The sequence below is a fragment of the Anabas testudineus genome, chromosome 5, assembly GCF_900324465.2.
Source record: "Anabas testudineus chromosome 5, fAnaTes1.2, whole genome shotgun sequence".
Classification (NCBI taxonomy): Eukaryota; Metazoa; Chordata; class Actinopteri; order Anabantiformes; family Anabantidae; genus Anabas; species Anabas testudineus.
The window spans coordinates 20,957,918-20,973,309 of NC_046614.1; the positions used below are offsets into that span (position 1 = coordinate 20,957,918).

Sequence of the window (15,392 nt, forward strand, 5' to 3'; positions counted from 1 at the left end):
TGGGCCGACTGGAGAAACTGTGTTTGTGGTACAGAGGAGGTGACTGGTTCCAAAGGCTGCACTGGTGTACGGTAATGCAAACAGGCCGAGAACTGATTTCTGAAGAAGGCAAAGCTGTTTTTCCTGTGGTTCACTCACCTCACCTCAAAAGAACCCAGGAAAAACGGTTCCGCTCAGTGGTTCCACGATGGTGGAACGACCTATACCCACTTCAGCTGCCTCACTCTCAATTTTCAAAAACTTGCTGAAAACAGAACTCTTTTGAATCGTTATCTGCACTTAAATCAAAAGAGTTTTATTTAAAACAAAACAAGAAAAACTAACAATTAATACCCCATGAAACTGAAAGTTCTTCTTAGAGCACTTTACTTTGAACTTCTTCTACTTGGCTTGGATATTTTGCTCACTTTGTACCTCACTTGTAAGTCGCTTTGGATAAAACCGTCTGTCATAACTAATTGTAAATGTTTTCTCTATAAAACACTGCACTTTCACTATCATTAGACTGCAGGTGGTAGTTCAGGATTCAATTGTGTCGCTGTTACTGAACAACTGTACCTACAAATCAAAATCATGTCCAAACAGAGTTGTCAGCAAGCGGTAGTAAAACATAATGAGAGCCATAACTGACATCATGACAGCAGTTGCATCCAGGTTAAACAAGAAGTGCTGACAATGAGTTTTACAATCCACAGGCAGCATGTTTCAGGGTTTTTCTGTTTTCATGCAAATGGCTTGTGTTCAGCTGCCTCTACTCTACATAGTCATCCTCCCAAAGGGGCCAGACAAACTGCCCTGTGAGGTCCAGCAACGTCGCCACACTGGAAGCTGTTCAGTTTAAAATGCAAAGCAGATGCTAGGTTCAGAATAGGTGGATTAACATGTAGGGAAACAGAACCTGCACGTCATACAAAATCCCCACCTTAAAAAAAAGTATTCAGCAATTTAATACCTTAGGGACATGTGAGTCATAAGGTATTTACATTTTATTTTGAAAATATGCTAACAACAATCTAATTACCATGATTACTGCTGACACTTTACATTCACAGTGATTTGTTGAGGAAGTAACACAAGCCTAAAATCACAGTGAAACACATGTTGGCTGTTAATGTCTGTCTGAACTGTTGCAGCTATTTTTAATATTTCTTCAGAAAACATCTCGGCTGCTCTTATTATTGTTTAAAATGGAAAAAAGGTCACTACAGAAAAGATGCACTGTGTTGCGAATGTATCCTAAAATGAATAATGTTTTTTTCCATCAATCTACACACAATAACTTATAATAACAATGCGAAAACTTTTTAAAATAAATTAATAATAAAACACTTCATCAAAGTTAAAACCAAAGTTTTATATTGTTAATGCTCTGGAAATAGTACAATAGGCTACAAGCAATAACTTAATAAAAAATATTAAGTGCAGTTTATTATCAGATGAATGGAAGAGGAAATAAAGTGGTTTTATCATATTTTTGCTTAAATCCTAGAGGAAAGAAAAACATTATCTTTATTTTATTATTATAGAAGATTAGTTCTATAATTCAAAGCCTAATGTAGCCCTATCTTTTTCAATATTTTCAAATTAAAGTTTAATATAAATCATTTTTTATCAAAGGTGTCGCTTTTAATTCAGTAAGACAATTAAAAATGTTTTTTCTCCTCTTCAGAAATCATGTCTACTGTGACGTCTCAGCCACCACTGAAGGACGAAGAGGAGGATGATGAGGAGCAAGGGGAAGAGTTTGTATTTGAGGACAGTTCAGATGAGGACAAACCTCAGGACGGTGAAGGCAGTGACTCTACCAGATGTGTCCAAGAGTCAAAAAACGTGGACAGTGAGACAACACACAGTGAATCAGTCACAGCTGGAGCACAACTTTTAAAAACTTCACCTCCTGCTGGACAGGATCTTATTCCCACCAAGGATGTAGCTTCAACATCCAAAGCAGGTAACACATCATTTTATAATATTGAAGTTGGGATTTAATTGGCAACCAATTACTGATTAGCCTAAATTAAATTAAAAAGTAATTGCTTGTTTTTATGTGTACCTTGGGGGATGTTTTATGGAGGTTATTTCTCTTTTAGTGGCTACTTGTGGATATTTCTGTTTATTTGTCACAGTTCAAACAAGTATCAATAAAGTTGGATTAAGAAAAAGAATGGGCTCTATTAAAGGTGCTGTACACAGAGAACAAACAGCTGCTGCTAATATCTAATTTAATGAGTATAGAAGGAGAAAACTAGACAATCAATCGCTTAACATCACGGAAAATATGAGAAGTTGAGCTCTTTTAAAACATCAGTGTTAGAACATGTGGCCAGTCTACAGTTTGGAGGTAAGATACTGACAACTGCAATTAGCTAATAGCTTGTAGCTAACGTTAGCTTTGTCCAGGATTTTACTCCACAGCTCCAAAACTGTGTCACACATCAGTTCTGTCTTATTTATTTATTTATTTATATGTACATGAACAGAAAGTGAGACCATTGTGGCTTAACTGGTCACCATGTTTGTAACTTTAAGGTTCTTACAGTTAGCTAACTAAGAGTTAGCTTTAGCTTTAGCTTAGCTTCGGTGACTTCAGCTAACACATTAATGTAGTGAACACATGAATGTAGGCTGTGGGTTTGTAATGGTGGTTTAAAATGTATGCAAAATAAAAATACATACTTACAGTCCTTAAAATACTGGGAAACTTTATATGTAGTCCACATCAGTAGAGTAGTTTAAAGCAAACCATCAGACACATGAAGACATTTAGTCGTGGGGAGCCTTTACACATTTAAACATACATTAGGGTTCTGGCTTCATGATAAACAGGTTTAAATACAACACAGTTCTTTCTATAAGACTCTTTAAAGCATTTTACATGACACCAGGTTCCTCTGGTTCAGATTATTTAGTTAGAATCCTATATGTTACATTATAGACTGCATTGTATTAATATTGGATAAAGACTCATGCATTGACCATAAGGAATATCTCATGTTGTATTTCAACTGAATTACATTCAGCTAATATCGTGATTATATACTACTAATAATAATTACTATACTAAAGTCATTGTACACTATAGTGGCCAAAACAGTGAAGTGAACACAAGTGCCACTGAATTTCAGTGAGATAAAGTATAATCTAGCATTAAATGGAGGTCTAATCAGCACAATAAGTGAAAACACTAATCAAGGTTAGACTGTTAAGAAAAACAAGTAGAGTAAAGAAATACATCTGAAATGTAACGGTGAAGTAGAAGTAAAGAAGCATTAATGGGTACAAATAAATAGAAAGGTACACAAAGGTGGAGATTTTACATTGGCACATTTGACAAATTGGATATGCAGATCAGGGGAATTGAATTAATGTAAATCACTTGTCTACTTGTTTCTATCAAGGCTGGTTTGGAGCTGGTCCCTGATTTAGCTCTTCAGGTTTTGTAGGCTTGCAAAGGCAGAAGTCTCACTCAGCATAGTTTTTGTATTCTCCTTGTTTATGCTGTGCTTGTTGCTAGCATTGCATATAAATCATAAGAATAGATAGATACAGTGATGTAATGATGTGGCTCTATGGTGGTTCTCTAGCCAGTGGAAGAGGATACCGGCACTAACACCAACCCAGACTGTGCAGCTACCTGTAGGTCACACTGTGGGAAAAGGAGTATTTAATAAAATTTAAATTGCTTCTTCTTTAGTTGTTGTAAACCAATCAGTTACTGATAGCTGTGCTTGTGTTAGTATCTTCAGCCAATTGAATGTGGTTTTAATCTCCATTTACCTCTATTAGAGAGCAGAGTTAATTTTCCTCTTAATTGGTTTAAGTTATGTTGATACAAGTGTTACATATTTACCACCTGATGCTTTCAAACAGGCCCTGGTAATTACATGTTAAGATAAAGAGGGAGATGTAGGTCTCGAAGAAGTTCTATTGGGCACGCAGAAGTGATTAGTGCGTAATTCTCTCCATAATTTTTCTAGCTTTTGTAATGTATGTGTGCTAATCCGTGGGCTGTGTGGATTCGTAGGGGAACTGGGCAGAGAGGCTTTGATAATGGTGCATAGTGGAGGTCTGGTATGTAATTGAGGGCTAAGAGCAGCTGAGGTTTGGATTCCTCCCTTACTACATGACACAAGTTTACATAGTAGGATCTAAAGGAAATCCATCATGACATTTGTTTAACAGCACCTTTCTTGTACACAGCTTGGCTTTGAAATACAGCACAACCACGCAAATCAGTTTTCAGTTTTCACTACCTTAATTATCACAGACTGTCAACTGTATCATCTTAACACGGACCTGTTTTGTGAAGGAAAATGTGAATTATGGGTTGATGGTAGCTCTTAAAAGGTTTTACTCTATATGAGAAGTAAGTGAGGAAAAGTAATTACAACACACATCCACACTGTTTCAAACTTTCTTTTTAAAATTGTGATTAAAATTCCATTTGTCATTTTTAAAAAATGTGCTTTCTTAACTTTGGAATAGTTTGTCTCATAGTTGTTTTCTTCATTTTGACAGATGTTCCAGTTAGTGACTCACCCAGCTGGTAAGTTGCCTCAGAATCTTGTCACAATATGGGGAAAATTACTAAAGGGTGGAGGAAGTGAACTCCACAGCACATCACATCAGTGATATGTCATTATGTCAGAGATAATGTCATGCTTACACTCCATCCAAACACGCCACAGTGGATATGAGATACTGTGGAGTTACGCTTGATCTATTTGTACAACATTTAGGTGCCAGATGGTACGTCACACCTACAATGACAAGTGGTAATGTCAAGTGTAACATGATCTTGCTGTAGCAATTCTAGAGGGAGATAGCAGGATTTCCTAATTTATGATGATGCATACAGTATGTTATGGAGGAGCCTTGTGTATACTCCTGTCAGCAGTTGTAAGATGATTTTAATTTGAAAAATTACAAAATATATGTTTTATGTAATCCCATCAGTGCATAGCCATGCAAATACAATTGCTTAAGTTTCTAAAGTGTCAGTCTCTTAGATTTATTCTGGCACCCCAATACTGTGGAAGGAAAATAAATTTCTTAACATGTTTTTCAAGGCATTTCATTGCTGGAAAAAGACAGATGACATTATGTTTTAGACAATAACATTAATTGCTTTGTTCAGTTAATGGGCCCTATAAGCAATTTCAGTGAGCCTGCATTTACCATACAATACCAGGGATTTTGAAGTGGCACAGCTAAATAAAATGCAGTCATAATTAATGTTGTCTTTTAATTACACCTGCACTTGTCCTGCAGCGATATGGGAAAATATTGGCCATGAAAGAATGGCCTTTAGAACTGTTTTCTATAGGCAGAATTGTTCAAATGTAATTAGTTGTTGTAATGAGGTGTGCTTGAATTATCAACTGAGACAATATTTCTGTTTCATTGTCCAAAAACTAAAATTCATTTTTATTGTATTTTGGTTGGGGGCACATATCAAACGCTTTGCATACACATAGAAGACCCTCTTTACTTTGGCAGATTACACCTCTATTCAGGACTGTGTGGGTGTTTATCACAGACAGACTGTCCTGTTTGATTTGGCACACAGGTTAGGGTGGGACAAATTATATATATACAATTACAATTCTTGTCAGCACATGGAGTGGGGTGACCTCACATTATTCCCACCTACCTCTAGTCTGAGCAGAGGCTTAATCAGCTAGAATAACTGAAAACATCAGGTGCAAACCTCAAAAAAAGTGCATATTTTTATACAGGAGGAGCTGACTTAAGTGAACTTTGGTATCAAAATACATTTTTGACAGAAGAGGTGTGTAATGAAATGACTCCATTGTTTCTGATACAGTCAGCATCTTTCACACAATCAAGAGCACAGTTGGATTTAAGGTCTCAGCAAAGCCACTGATAATATATTAAATGATTTATTGATTCCTCTAAGGCAGCTGTTGCCCTCCATAAAAAGGTCAGCGGTCTAGGTCACCTACAGAACTGCAGCCCTGGAGCTGTGGAGTTTTCAACTCTCTTATTTATTGGCTTAAACTGTCAGAACCTCATTACTTAAATTATAAACTACACTGAAATATAGTTTCTAACTGTAAATCTAGCTGTAAATTTTATATTATTTGGAATAGGAGCTGAACATATAATTAGATTTGAACCACCACATAGTGGTAAACAAACTAAACATACAAGAATATAAAACTATCACACATGATTATAACATATGCTGACATACGCTCCATGTGGAGTTGTTGAGATTGCTATGTCATCTGATCTAAAACAGACCAGAAAAAGAAGAGGCCCTGAGTTTAGGGAGGCCCCCCACCTGTGCTTTGTAGGAAGTGTGCTCAGAAACCTCTAGTGATCGTTGACTTCAGGGGTTGGATTCCTGTAGGCTTTCCTGTGCTGAAAAGAGGGGGCCTGTATTTGTACACAGGTGTGAGCGTGTGTGTGCGTTTCTGCTTTGTCCATGGTGTGTTAGTGCGTGCATGTGTGCATGTTTGTGGATGTGCAGTGGAGTCACAATGAGGTCTTGGCAGTTTCTCATGCAGGGATGATTTCTGCTGATGAGGGCACATTTCCACTTTGGTTTAGTCAATAGTCTGCCTTTTAAAGAAGAGCTATCAATAGCACTTTCCACCATCATGGTGTTAGGACTGTCAGCACATCTACCAAATCTGTCAGCAACTTTAGAATAATATTACCAAAATTACTTTGCGCTTGTTATTGCAGAAATATGGGTTTTTCTTAACACTGCAATGACAGCACATCAGCTCGTTGCAGCTATTAGGCTCAAGGCAGCATTTCTCTCCTGTGAGTTTTATGTGTGTTTTAGTGGTTGATGCCAGCATTTACTCTTGACTGTCTCTTGACAGATTTCATTAAACACCCCTGCAATGATAACATTAAAACAAAAGATACCATGACATGGTATTTACCTGGTTTATATACACACTCAGAGCCTTAGAAAGTATAACATAACTTCAAACTACTTTTGTCTGCCTTCATCCTTTTGCCCTTTTGCAGCTTTGCAGAACTTTACACTTTTGCCCTTGTTGTTTATTTTTTCATTTATTAATTTTTTTGAAGACACCTCACCTTGCTTTACTTGTCAGTTGGGTGTGCTGTGAAGGCAAAAAAGAAGGCGACACTGAAATAATATTAAAAACAAACATGTAAATAAAACAAGGAGTTATGCACTACATCCTTTAGTCCTCTCTACTGTTTACATTTAGTCATTCTGCAAAGCAACTTACAAGTGAGATACAAGGTAAAAGGCAAAAGCAGGGTAAGCGTAAGGAGGTCTTGGCTACTGGAGATAGGCAGTGGGCAGTTGTTTACGGAGGAGATTAATGACCTGACGACAAACTGAGCTTCATCTGTATGGTCAGCACAATGCATCATTGTATTTATAAAGAATACCTTTGCCCAGGATAAACTGGGGAAAAACAGGTAGAGCTATATCATTCAGCAGAGCCCTTGCACAGTAGCTAAAAGGAACGGAAACAGAAGGAAGTGTAGGATTTGCATTCAGGCAGCTTATACATTTGGTTGTGTTCTGCCCCAGGCTGTGTCATTTGCATTGAAAAATGATTCCTTCTTCCTCTCCTTGAGCTATATGACTCAAAAGGGTTACAGGCGCAGATAAGTTGTGAAGGGGTATGCAAAGATACGCCAGGATCAATAGCTACACAGCTCAAATCACTCGCACTTGACACGAATGAATGCAGTCAGACAGACGAGCTGTATATTGCTATTGTTCTCACGCCACTCTTTTTTTTTTTTTCATGGAAGCATTTTCAATGACAAGAGATCAGTTTGTCGTGAGACGTGTTGACAAATAGCTCTTTATTTTTTCATGTGGGAGGAGATGATTTTTGTGTTTTAGATTGAGATAAATGATCCAGCACCACAGAGAATGCAGCAGACTAATACTGTGCAGTCTTTTTCAGCTTGACACCACAACAAAAGCAAATGGATGCTATCAGTGGCTCTAATATGACATGTTAGCAATGTTATAGATACTTGTAGATGTGCTGAGCTTTGATAGCACAATGGGGAGAATGACACAAACTATTTTAATATTGCATAATGTTTAGATGGCCATTAAATTGAATGACATTAAATTGTAATGTAACATGTAATTTGTAATTCTTAATTTGGGCCCAGATTGGATTATTTGATTGTTAAGCTTTTCTGGAATAAATTTATCTTAACAACGAAGAAGAAGACAAAGTGAAACCTGCCTATCAGTAATCTGTGTATTAAAACCAATGATACAAACTACCTACTGTTATTTTTTGTATCTATGTCTGCTTCTGGCAAATTATTATTTTTAATAATGTCATAGATGTCTGCAAGTTGCCCATCACTGTGAGTGGCTGCTGCTGCTGCTACTGCTGGCATTGTGAGTGTTGTTGAGGTATTTAGTTGAGGGACAGATTTAATTAGTGTAGAAGAGACTCTCCTACATGCCGGATCCTGTCATATTATCACTCATGTGGGGGAGACCAGTCTCTTACTGGTAACATAAATACAGGCCATGTGATAGCTGTGTCAACAAGATGTTCCCCTGTGATGTCAGATTCTGTTTTAATAGTTGGTTTAGCGCATGTTTTCATTTAAAAAGCCAGCAGTGATTATAGTAAGCCGCAGGCATGACAGATAATGATTTGACAGTGCTCAGGGGCAAGTTATGTAACTCCAGTAACAAGCAGAAGGTGTGTATATTTTTTACAACCTTGCAAAAGTTATTCAGCACAATGTATCCCACACACGGCTGACATTGTCACTATTAACACCACTTAGTGACAAAATAACATAAACAAATCTAGTTTATTTTATATGTTAATGTTTTCAGTTACACTAAATGTCCTGTGTCTCAGATGAATTGTACTTAGACTGCCTGGACATCTTGACCTTACCTCACCTTCTACCAAACCTCACTGAAATATGTTTGGTTGGGTGGTTTGTTGGTTTGTGAAATATCTCTGCTTACTAAAATAAACATGGAAACGAAAGACCGTGAAACATAACTGCCATTATGGAAAAATTATCTTCCTAAAAAGGTATCTGAAAAATATTGTAATAACATCAGCAAGACCTTAGGGAGTGTGCATTTGCATGCTTTGATAACACTGAACTATTTCAGTGCCCATCTCCAGTCACTTTGCCTCCCCTTCCTCTCCCTGAAATTAACTCATAATGTGGCACATAGCACTCAGTGTTTGTTTAATCGCACTAATGTTTGGGTACCTTCCAGGGCCGCAGCAGCAGAGCCCAACATCTCAGCCCTACATGTGGGAGAGCAGCTTCAGGGACTTTCTGTGGTGCCGTCAGCTGAGGAGACACCAGACGATTCAGGAGACCACAGCAAAGAAGCTGTCAAGGAAAGCTCGGGCTTAAGAGACATCTCTAAAGGTAAGGAACTAACTTATTTTGACAAGAAAGTGATGCACCTAAATTGTACATTAGGAGTTCTATTTTAGACCAAATAGATTAAACCTAAACTTGCCTTGAAATTCAGTCTCATTCCACCTATGTATTATAGTGTTCACATAGCAAACAGATCTAATAGAAGAGCAACTGGGGCTCCAGAGTTGCGTAAACAGTACTATAGACCACACCATAATGACACTGGCAATATAAATTGAGCACCAGTACTTTGTTAGTGCTGCACATGTCGTCTCTTGACCTTCATCAAAAGTGGCAAGAACACCCTATTACAGTTCCACGGTCATCTAACGGTGCATTGATTTCTATGGGGAAAGAGGCTAGTCACAAAATGTATAGACATGCATGTGCACAAACACGCGCGCACATTCTTTCCCGTGATCCAATTAATTCAGGATGAAGATCAATAGAGAACCATTTCCATGAGGGAAAATTGCTTTTGGGTTTTGACTCAGTCAGCAGTGCTGTCGTTATTTGAAGGTGGCTCAGAAATGAGAGATGTAAAGAAGCCCTGCAATGCTGCATGACATTTTTTATGTCCCACTTCTCTGATGTATTTTCACACACAGTCCTCCTCTCATATCGAATGCATATGGTATATTTAAAGTGAATAATAAAACTATATTAAAACCCTTTTCTAGATCTCTAAAATTATGATTCCGAAATTGAATAAAAGCAAGCTGAGTTAAAAAAAACACGAAACAGCAACTTTGTGATGATATTGATAAGAAATGTTACATTTGTGTTTTTACACTTGAGACATTATAAAAAAATACAAGACAAAGACTATTTTTCTTTAATGTAGACAGAATATGATTAAATTTAACCAGTCTAGTTTAATGTTTATGTGAATTTCCTGTTCACCTCTGCAGAAATGCAAATGTTTTTTTTTTTACTTTTGCAACAGCTAGGACTTACTTATAATGCATTTTATGTTATGTTTTTTTGGATTGTCTACAGTGTCAGTGTGATCTATGAATGGGTTTATTGTGGTGTCATTGTGTTGCTGTAGAGAAAATATATAAAAGTGGAGGGAAAAAACACAATGATGAACTTCTGGTTCACTACTTTTTAAACAAGAAGCCGTGTTCCCAGGAGGCCCAGTCACTTTGCAGATATACTGATAGTCAGAATGAAATCTTCAATCTAGTTGTTTTCTATTCTGGCTCCTTTCTGAATGCACAAGCATAGGAAAGCGAATGAGGTATAAAAAGAATGTCAGTGTAGCTAATCCTCTTTTTTTTTAGAAAAACAGTGGATCTTTGTTCATCTCCTGGATTTTGTCCAAGGTTATTTAACTTTTTAGACTAAACTCAGCAGAATAATCCATGGCAGAATACACATCTCCAATCAGATTAATTGAAAACAGTGATTGTTGCAGTTCGGGGCTTAACAGAAAGTTGCAGACAAATCGCTGTTTAAAACTAAATCAATAAAGCTCACTGAGCTAAATTAGCCTGAAACACTCTCAAAGCAGTTAATGACAAATCCTGCCGAGCATGGAGACAGAATGGGTCAATATCTCAAACAAGCTGGATATAATCATGTTGCGTCATATGGACAAAACCATTATGGCAACATGCACAAGCGATGTGTCAGATCTCCCTGAGGAAGAAGACCTTTAAATTCAAATGATACAATAAATATGTAAATATTCAAAGGCTGTGTACATTCCCCAACTGGAGGCGAGAAGATCTGGCATCTTTGATGTATTCTGCTTTCCCAAGGATTCAGGCAATGTAGTTTGGAGATGTGTCCTTCTAGTCTTTGTGTGTATTGTTTTTAGAGGGGAAATGTAAAAGGGGGATCAGGAGGTGCAACTATCAAACAGAGAAGGGGATAAAAACTAGAGACAGACTTTAGCATTTTTCCATTTAAAAACAGTGTGTGTTTACTTTGATGTTGGTGCTTTTCTTTGCCTGCCTTATCTGCAGCTGAGTCACAGACTGCAGAGGCTTTGGAGGTAATCTATGATGATGTTCCATGTGAGGACCCCATCTCTCCTGATGAAGGTTAGCAACTGCAACAGAATTATGTTCAGAATATTTGTTCACTCATGAATCTTACTGTGGAATTTCTGATATATTGTGTATTTTGTCAGATATGATTTATGAAGATGTTCAGAGAGACAGTGCTCCTCTGGACGCAGACCATGGCTGGAGCTCCAGTGAGTTTGAGAGCTATGATGAGCAGTCTGATAATGAGGCCAAAGTACCAACAAGGAGCAAGGTACAGTGTTTGTGTGTGCATGCAGGTATGATATGCAAGTAGACTGTTTTGGCTAGCTCAGGTTCTAGCACTTGCCAAATAATCAAGGAGAATATTTCATTTCCTTTTCTCCAGCAGAGCTGTCTTTATTAATGTATAGAACTGGAAGGAAACTATAAAGAACATGAAAAATGTATAACAGGCGGGCTAGGCTTTATACTTTTGTTGTAGAATGAAAGTAAACAAGAGGCAGTTCTGTTTGAAAAGCCTCAGATCTTCTTGCCTCTTCTCTGCCAAGGATGCTGTTCATCATTGTTCTGCAGGACGACTACAGATTTTGGTCTTCCACATGATGGCACTGTGTGCACATTCACATTGTGGTGTTTTTTCTTTATGCTTCACTAGCTTGTTATAAGGATGCACTGTTGCAGGCATATAGACATTTGAGTCCTAATGATAAAGAAGTATTTTACTGAGTTGAATCATTAGTAATTTATCGAATTGCACCTACTCTTACATATTTTACATACTGAGGGATGTGGATATAATTCTGCTGTAATCCTAGAAAATCCAGAGTTAATGCTTTGAGAAAGGAGGGAGGCCAAAGGGGAAAACAGCTAGGAGTGGGAGAGACACTGAGTTTTCAGGTAATTACATGAGACTGTGACGTAAAATCCCCCCACAGTTCTCTTGGCATTCTCGTCCCAGGCCACTGCACAAAAGGAAGGATCCAGCAGCTCTGGTTGAACATTAATGAAGAAACCTTGACTATTGGTGCCTGGCAACACTTTTCAACGAGCGCAGCCTTCATCAAAAACACATTGTTTTTAATTAGTCTCGCCCAATTAATTTTTCACCAAGTGTACCTGAAGTTCTCCTCTTGTTCCATTCACTGCTTAATTTGAGCAGCCTATGAGAGCTGTGAAAGAGTTTTCTTCCTCAATATTAGTCCCTAAACTGCCTATACACCTTCCCCATCCTTCTATAAATCACTGTCAGTTTGTCTCATAACAGCATAACCCTTCTGACCAAAGCAGTGCTCCAAGCTTTCACTCTGTGCTTGTGATTAATTCCTGATAATGCGTGGCTTGTTTTGCCTTTATCACTTTGCCTCCATTTCCCATTTCTATTTCATCTCCCCTGCTTTTACCTCTTCCCTTCACCTCTTGTCGCTAAATGTGACCTGCCCACATACCCCATCTGTGCCCATCCAACATCTGTAGCTTTCTCCTGAAGTGTGCCGGCTGAGGGAGCGATGTGCCAGGACCAAACGTGAACTGGCCATGAGGCTGTCTGGCAAGCACAACTATGACATTAAGGTATCTCTCCAGCAGCAAGTTAACACAGCTATGTATGTTGTTTGCAGAGCTCAAATCACTCTGCTAGATGTTTGCCAATAGGATTGATGATCACCCAGAGCTGAAATATGCTGTGTTGTATGCTCCACTCATTTAAAGGCTTTACTGACTCTCTGCATCAGTGTTTGCAGCTTTTCTTTGTACTGTGACTTTCCTTTAAGACTCTCTGTTGGTCTCTCGCTCTCTCTTTCCCTGCCAGGTTTAATATCTAGGCACATTAACGGGACACATGAATTATTAAATCATATTCTGCATATTTACTTCCATAAACACCAGTGGACCATTGCCCCCAATTAATGACCTAGTTTCCTGAAGTAGCATAATTTAAAAATACTACCACCCTGGGTGTATTCTGGGTTTGTGGAGTGTGGTTGTAAGTCCTCTGTTATGCTCAGGGTGGAGTTTGTGGTCAGCTGAAGTCTCCCACACTGAGCAGCTCTGTTACTCTCATGTGGAGCTCAGTCTGTTACCATAATCTCTCCATGATATGCTCATAGACTCTCTGATTAGAGGCTCTAGAGCGACCTACAGGGAGTCGCAGATGGTGAGATTCATGATGAGTCCACTGAGCACCACTTCTCTCCATCTGTCTCCAGAGGAGCACAGTAGGTTATCAAGTCTCCACAGCTCGGCACTTTCCTCGGGTTCTAACGCTCCTTTGTTTGTTTCTGTCTGCTCCTTTAAACCAGGTTCAGCAGCTCATGAAGGCGGCGAGAAGTGGAACGAAGGATGGGCTTGAAAAGACTAAAATTGCTGTCATGCGAAAAGTTTCCTTCCTGCAGAGAAAAGATCAATTGGGTAATGCAGGGAAGTTTGAAGACTTTGTAATTGTTGGTCAGCTCACTATTTTGGATGAAAGTTATACTATTTTTAGTATTGGCAATTGGTTATGAAGTTTGGATTTTATAACTCTGTGCAGCTGACTCTTAGAATTATAGACAGCTACTTGTGAGTAAGCCAAAGTAGAGTCTGAGGCAGATAGAGTAGAACACTTCTTTATACAAACCCTTTCTGGGAGGAATGGAAAGCTTTGTGAAAAAGCCCTATCTCACAGATTGTAACTATAATAAATAAAACAGACAAGCTTTCTCAATTTTGAGGGAGACAATGTGGTTGAGTTGTTAAGGTTTTGATGTGTAGTAAAGAGAATGAAGCAACTCGGGCTGTACAATATAGGTTGTGTTTTAGAGACCCCTGCCTAACAATGACGAGAGACTACCATCCATTAATAGAGTACTGTGCAGCTCCACGAAGCATAGACACCAGATCCATACCTCAAACAAACCTCTGAGCCATCACAAATAGGTAAAGAGAGCAGTGCTGCTAAATTTGGGTGTTGATCGCAGGGAATCTACATGGCATTTCATTTATTTTCCACTAATCCTGTGTTATCATTCCAGAGACTTTAATTGGTCTGTATGGTTATAGGTAAAGTGGGATTTTTTTGTCCCTAGACTGTCTAGTGTCTTTGTGCCAATGCAGAGACGATAATGTGTTGGATCGTGTTTTTGCAGACAGATTTTGTGTGCCTCTTTTACTCCTACAGAGATACAGTATTGTTTTGAAAGTTTATCTTTTCCCCCTCTGCCTTTCTCCCGCTCCTTTCTTCATTGCTCTCTCTGGCTCTCTTTCAAAGAGTACAGAAGTCTCTTCATATTTTAGAGGTAATAAACTTAGTGTGTCGCAGTGTGTCTCCAGCTGCAGTGAGATCTGAAGGCTGCCTTTCTGTTGTTCCCTCTCTGTCTCATTTTCTGTCTCTCTCTCTCCACACACACACACACACACACACACACACACACACACACACACACACACACACTCTTTTTCTTTTTAATCTCTCTGCATCTCTCTCCTCCTTTCCTGAATGTCTGCAGAAGAGGAGGATGATGCAGGATACCTGGATGTATCTGTGTCAGAAGTGAAGCATCCTCCCCCACAGCTGAGCCCCATGCCAGAGGGGCTGACCAGCCATCAGGTGCAACTTACGCTTTTTGCAAATATTTCTTTTTCTTTTTTTCTGTTAACTATAGCCTGCTCATGTGAAAACATGTGCTTTACTGAACATCTAGCTTTTGTGTGAACATTTTATACCCAGTAGCCCAGGGAAAAAGCTCTAGGCTGTCATGTTAAAAGTATTAAGTTGCTATGTTTTAAATATCTAAATGCTGTTTGGAAAAGAAGCATACTTTATAAGAGCTTGAACAGCTGCTTTCATGTCATAGGAATTCCAGTTATTTAATACTCCAGTGGAGGCCTTGTTCAAAAAGACCTATTCCTCTTAGAGTCTTTTTCGTTCTGTGACAAACACATGATTATAGTGCAATCCATCAACCTGCACCATGCTTAGCTGAAGGCATACCTAACACTGCAGCACCATCATGTCCTCTTAGT

At 38.5% G+C, this 15,392-nt stretch overlaps 1 protein-coding gene across 2 annotated transcripts in view; it reads left to right on the forward strand.

Moving 5' to 3' along the window:
- Positions 1–15,392, forward strand: part of arhgef10la (Rho guanine nucleotide exchange factor (GEF) 10-like a) — a 96,220-nt gene that overhangs the window by 5,926 nt on the left and 74,902 nt on the right. The window contains exons 2-9 of one of the 2 annotated variants that reach the window (XM_026348866.1): positions 1,670–1,951; positions 4,519–4,546; positions 9,245–9,402; positions 11,370–11,447; positions 11,537–11,664; positions 12,867–12,962; positions 13,691–13,799; positions 14,876–14,976. In XM_026348866.1, coding sequence (XP_026204651.1) covers positions 1,675–1,951; positions 4,519–4,546; positions 9,245–9,402; positions 11,370–11,447; positions 11,537–11,664; positions 12,867–12,962; positions 13,691–13,799; positions 14,876–14,976 — 975 coding nt within the window. In that variant the 5' untranslated portion in view covers positions 1,670–1,674. The remainder of the gene's footprint in view (positions 1–1,669; positions 1,952–4,518; positions 4,547–9,244; positions 9,403–11,369; positions 11,448–11,536; positions 11,665–12,866; positions 12,963–13,690; positions 13,800–14,875; positions 14,977–15,392) is intronic. The other variant, XM_026348865.1, reaches the window with a different exon arrangement.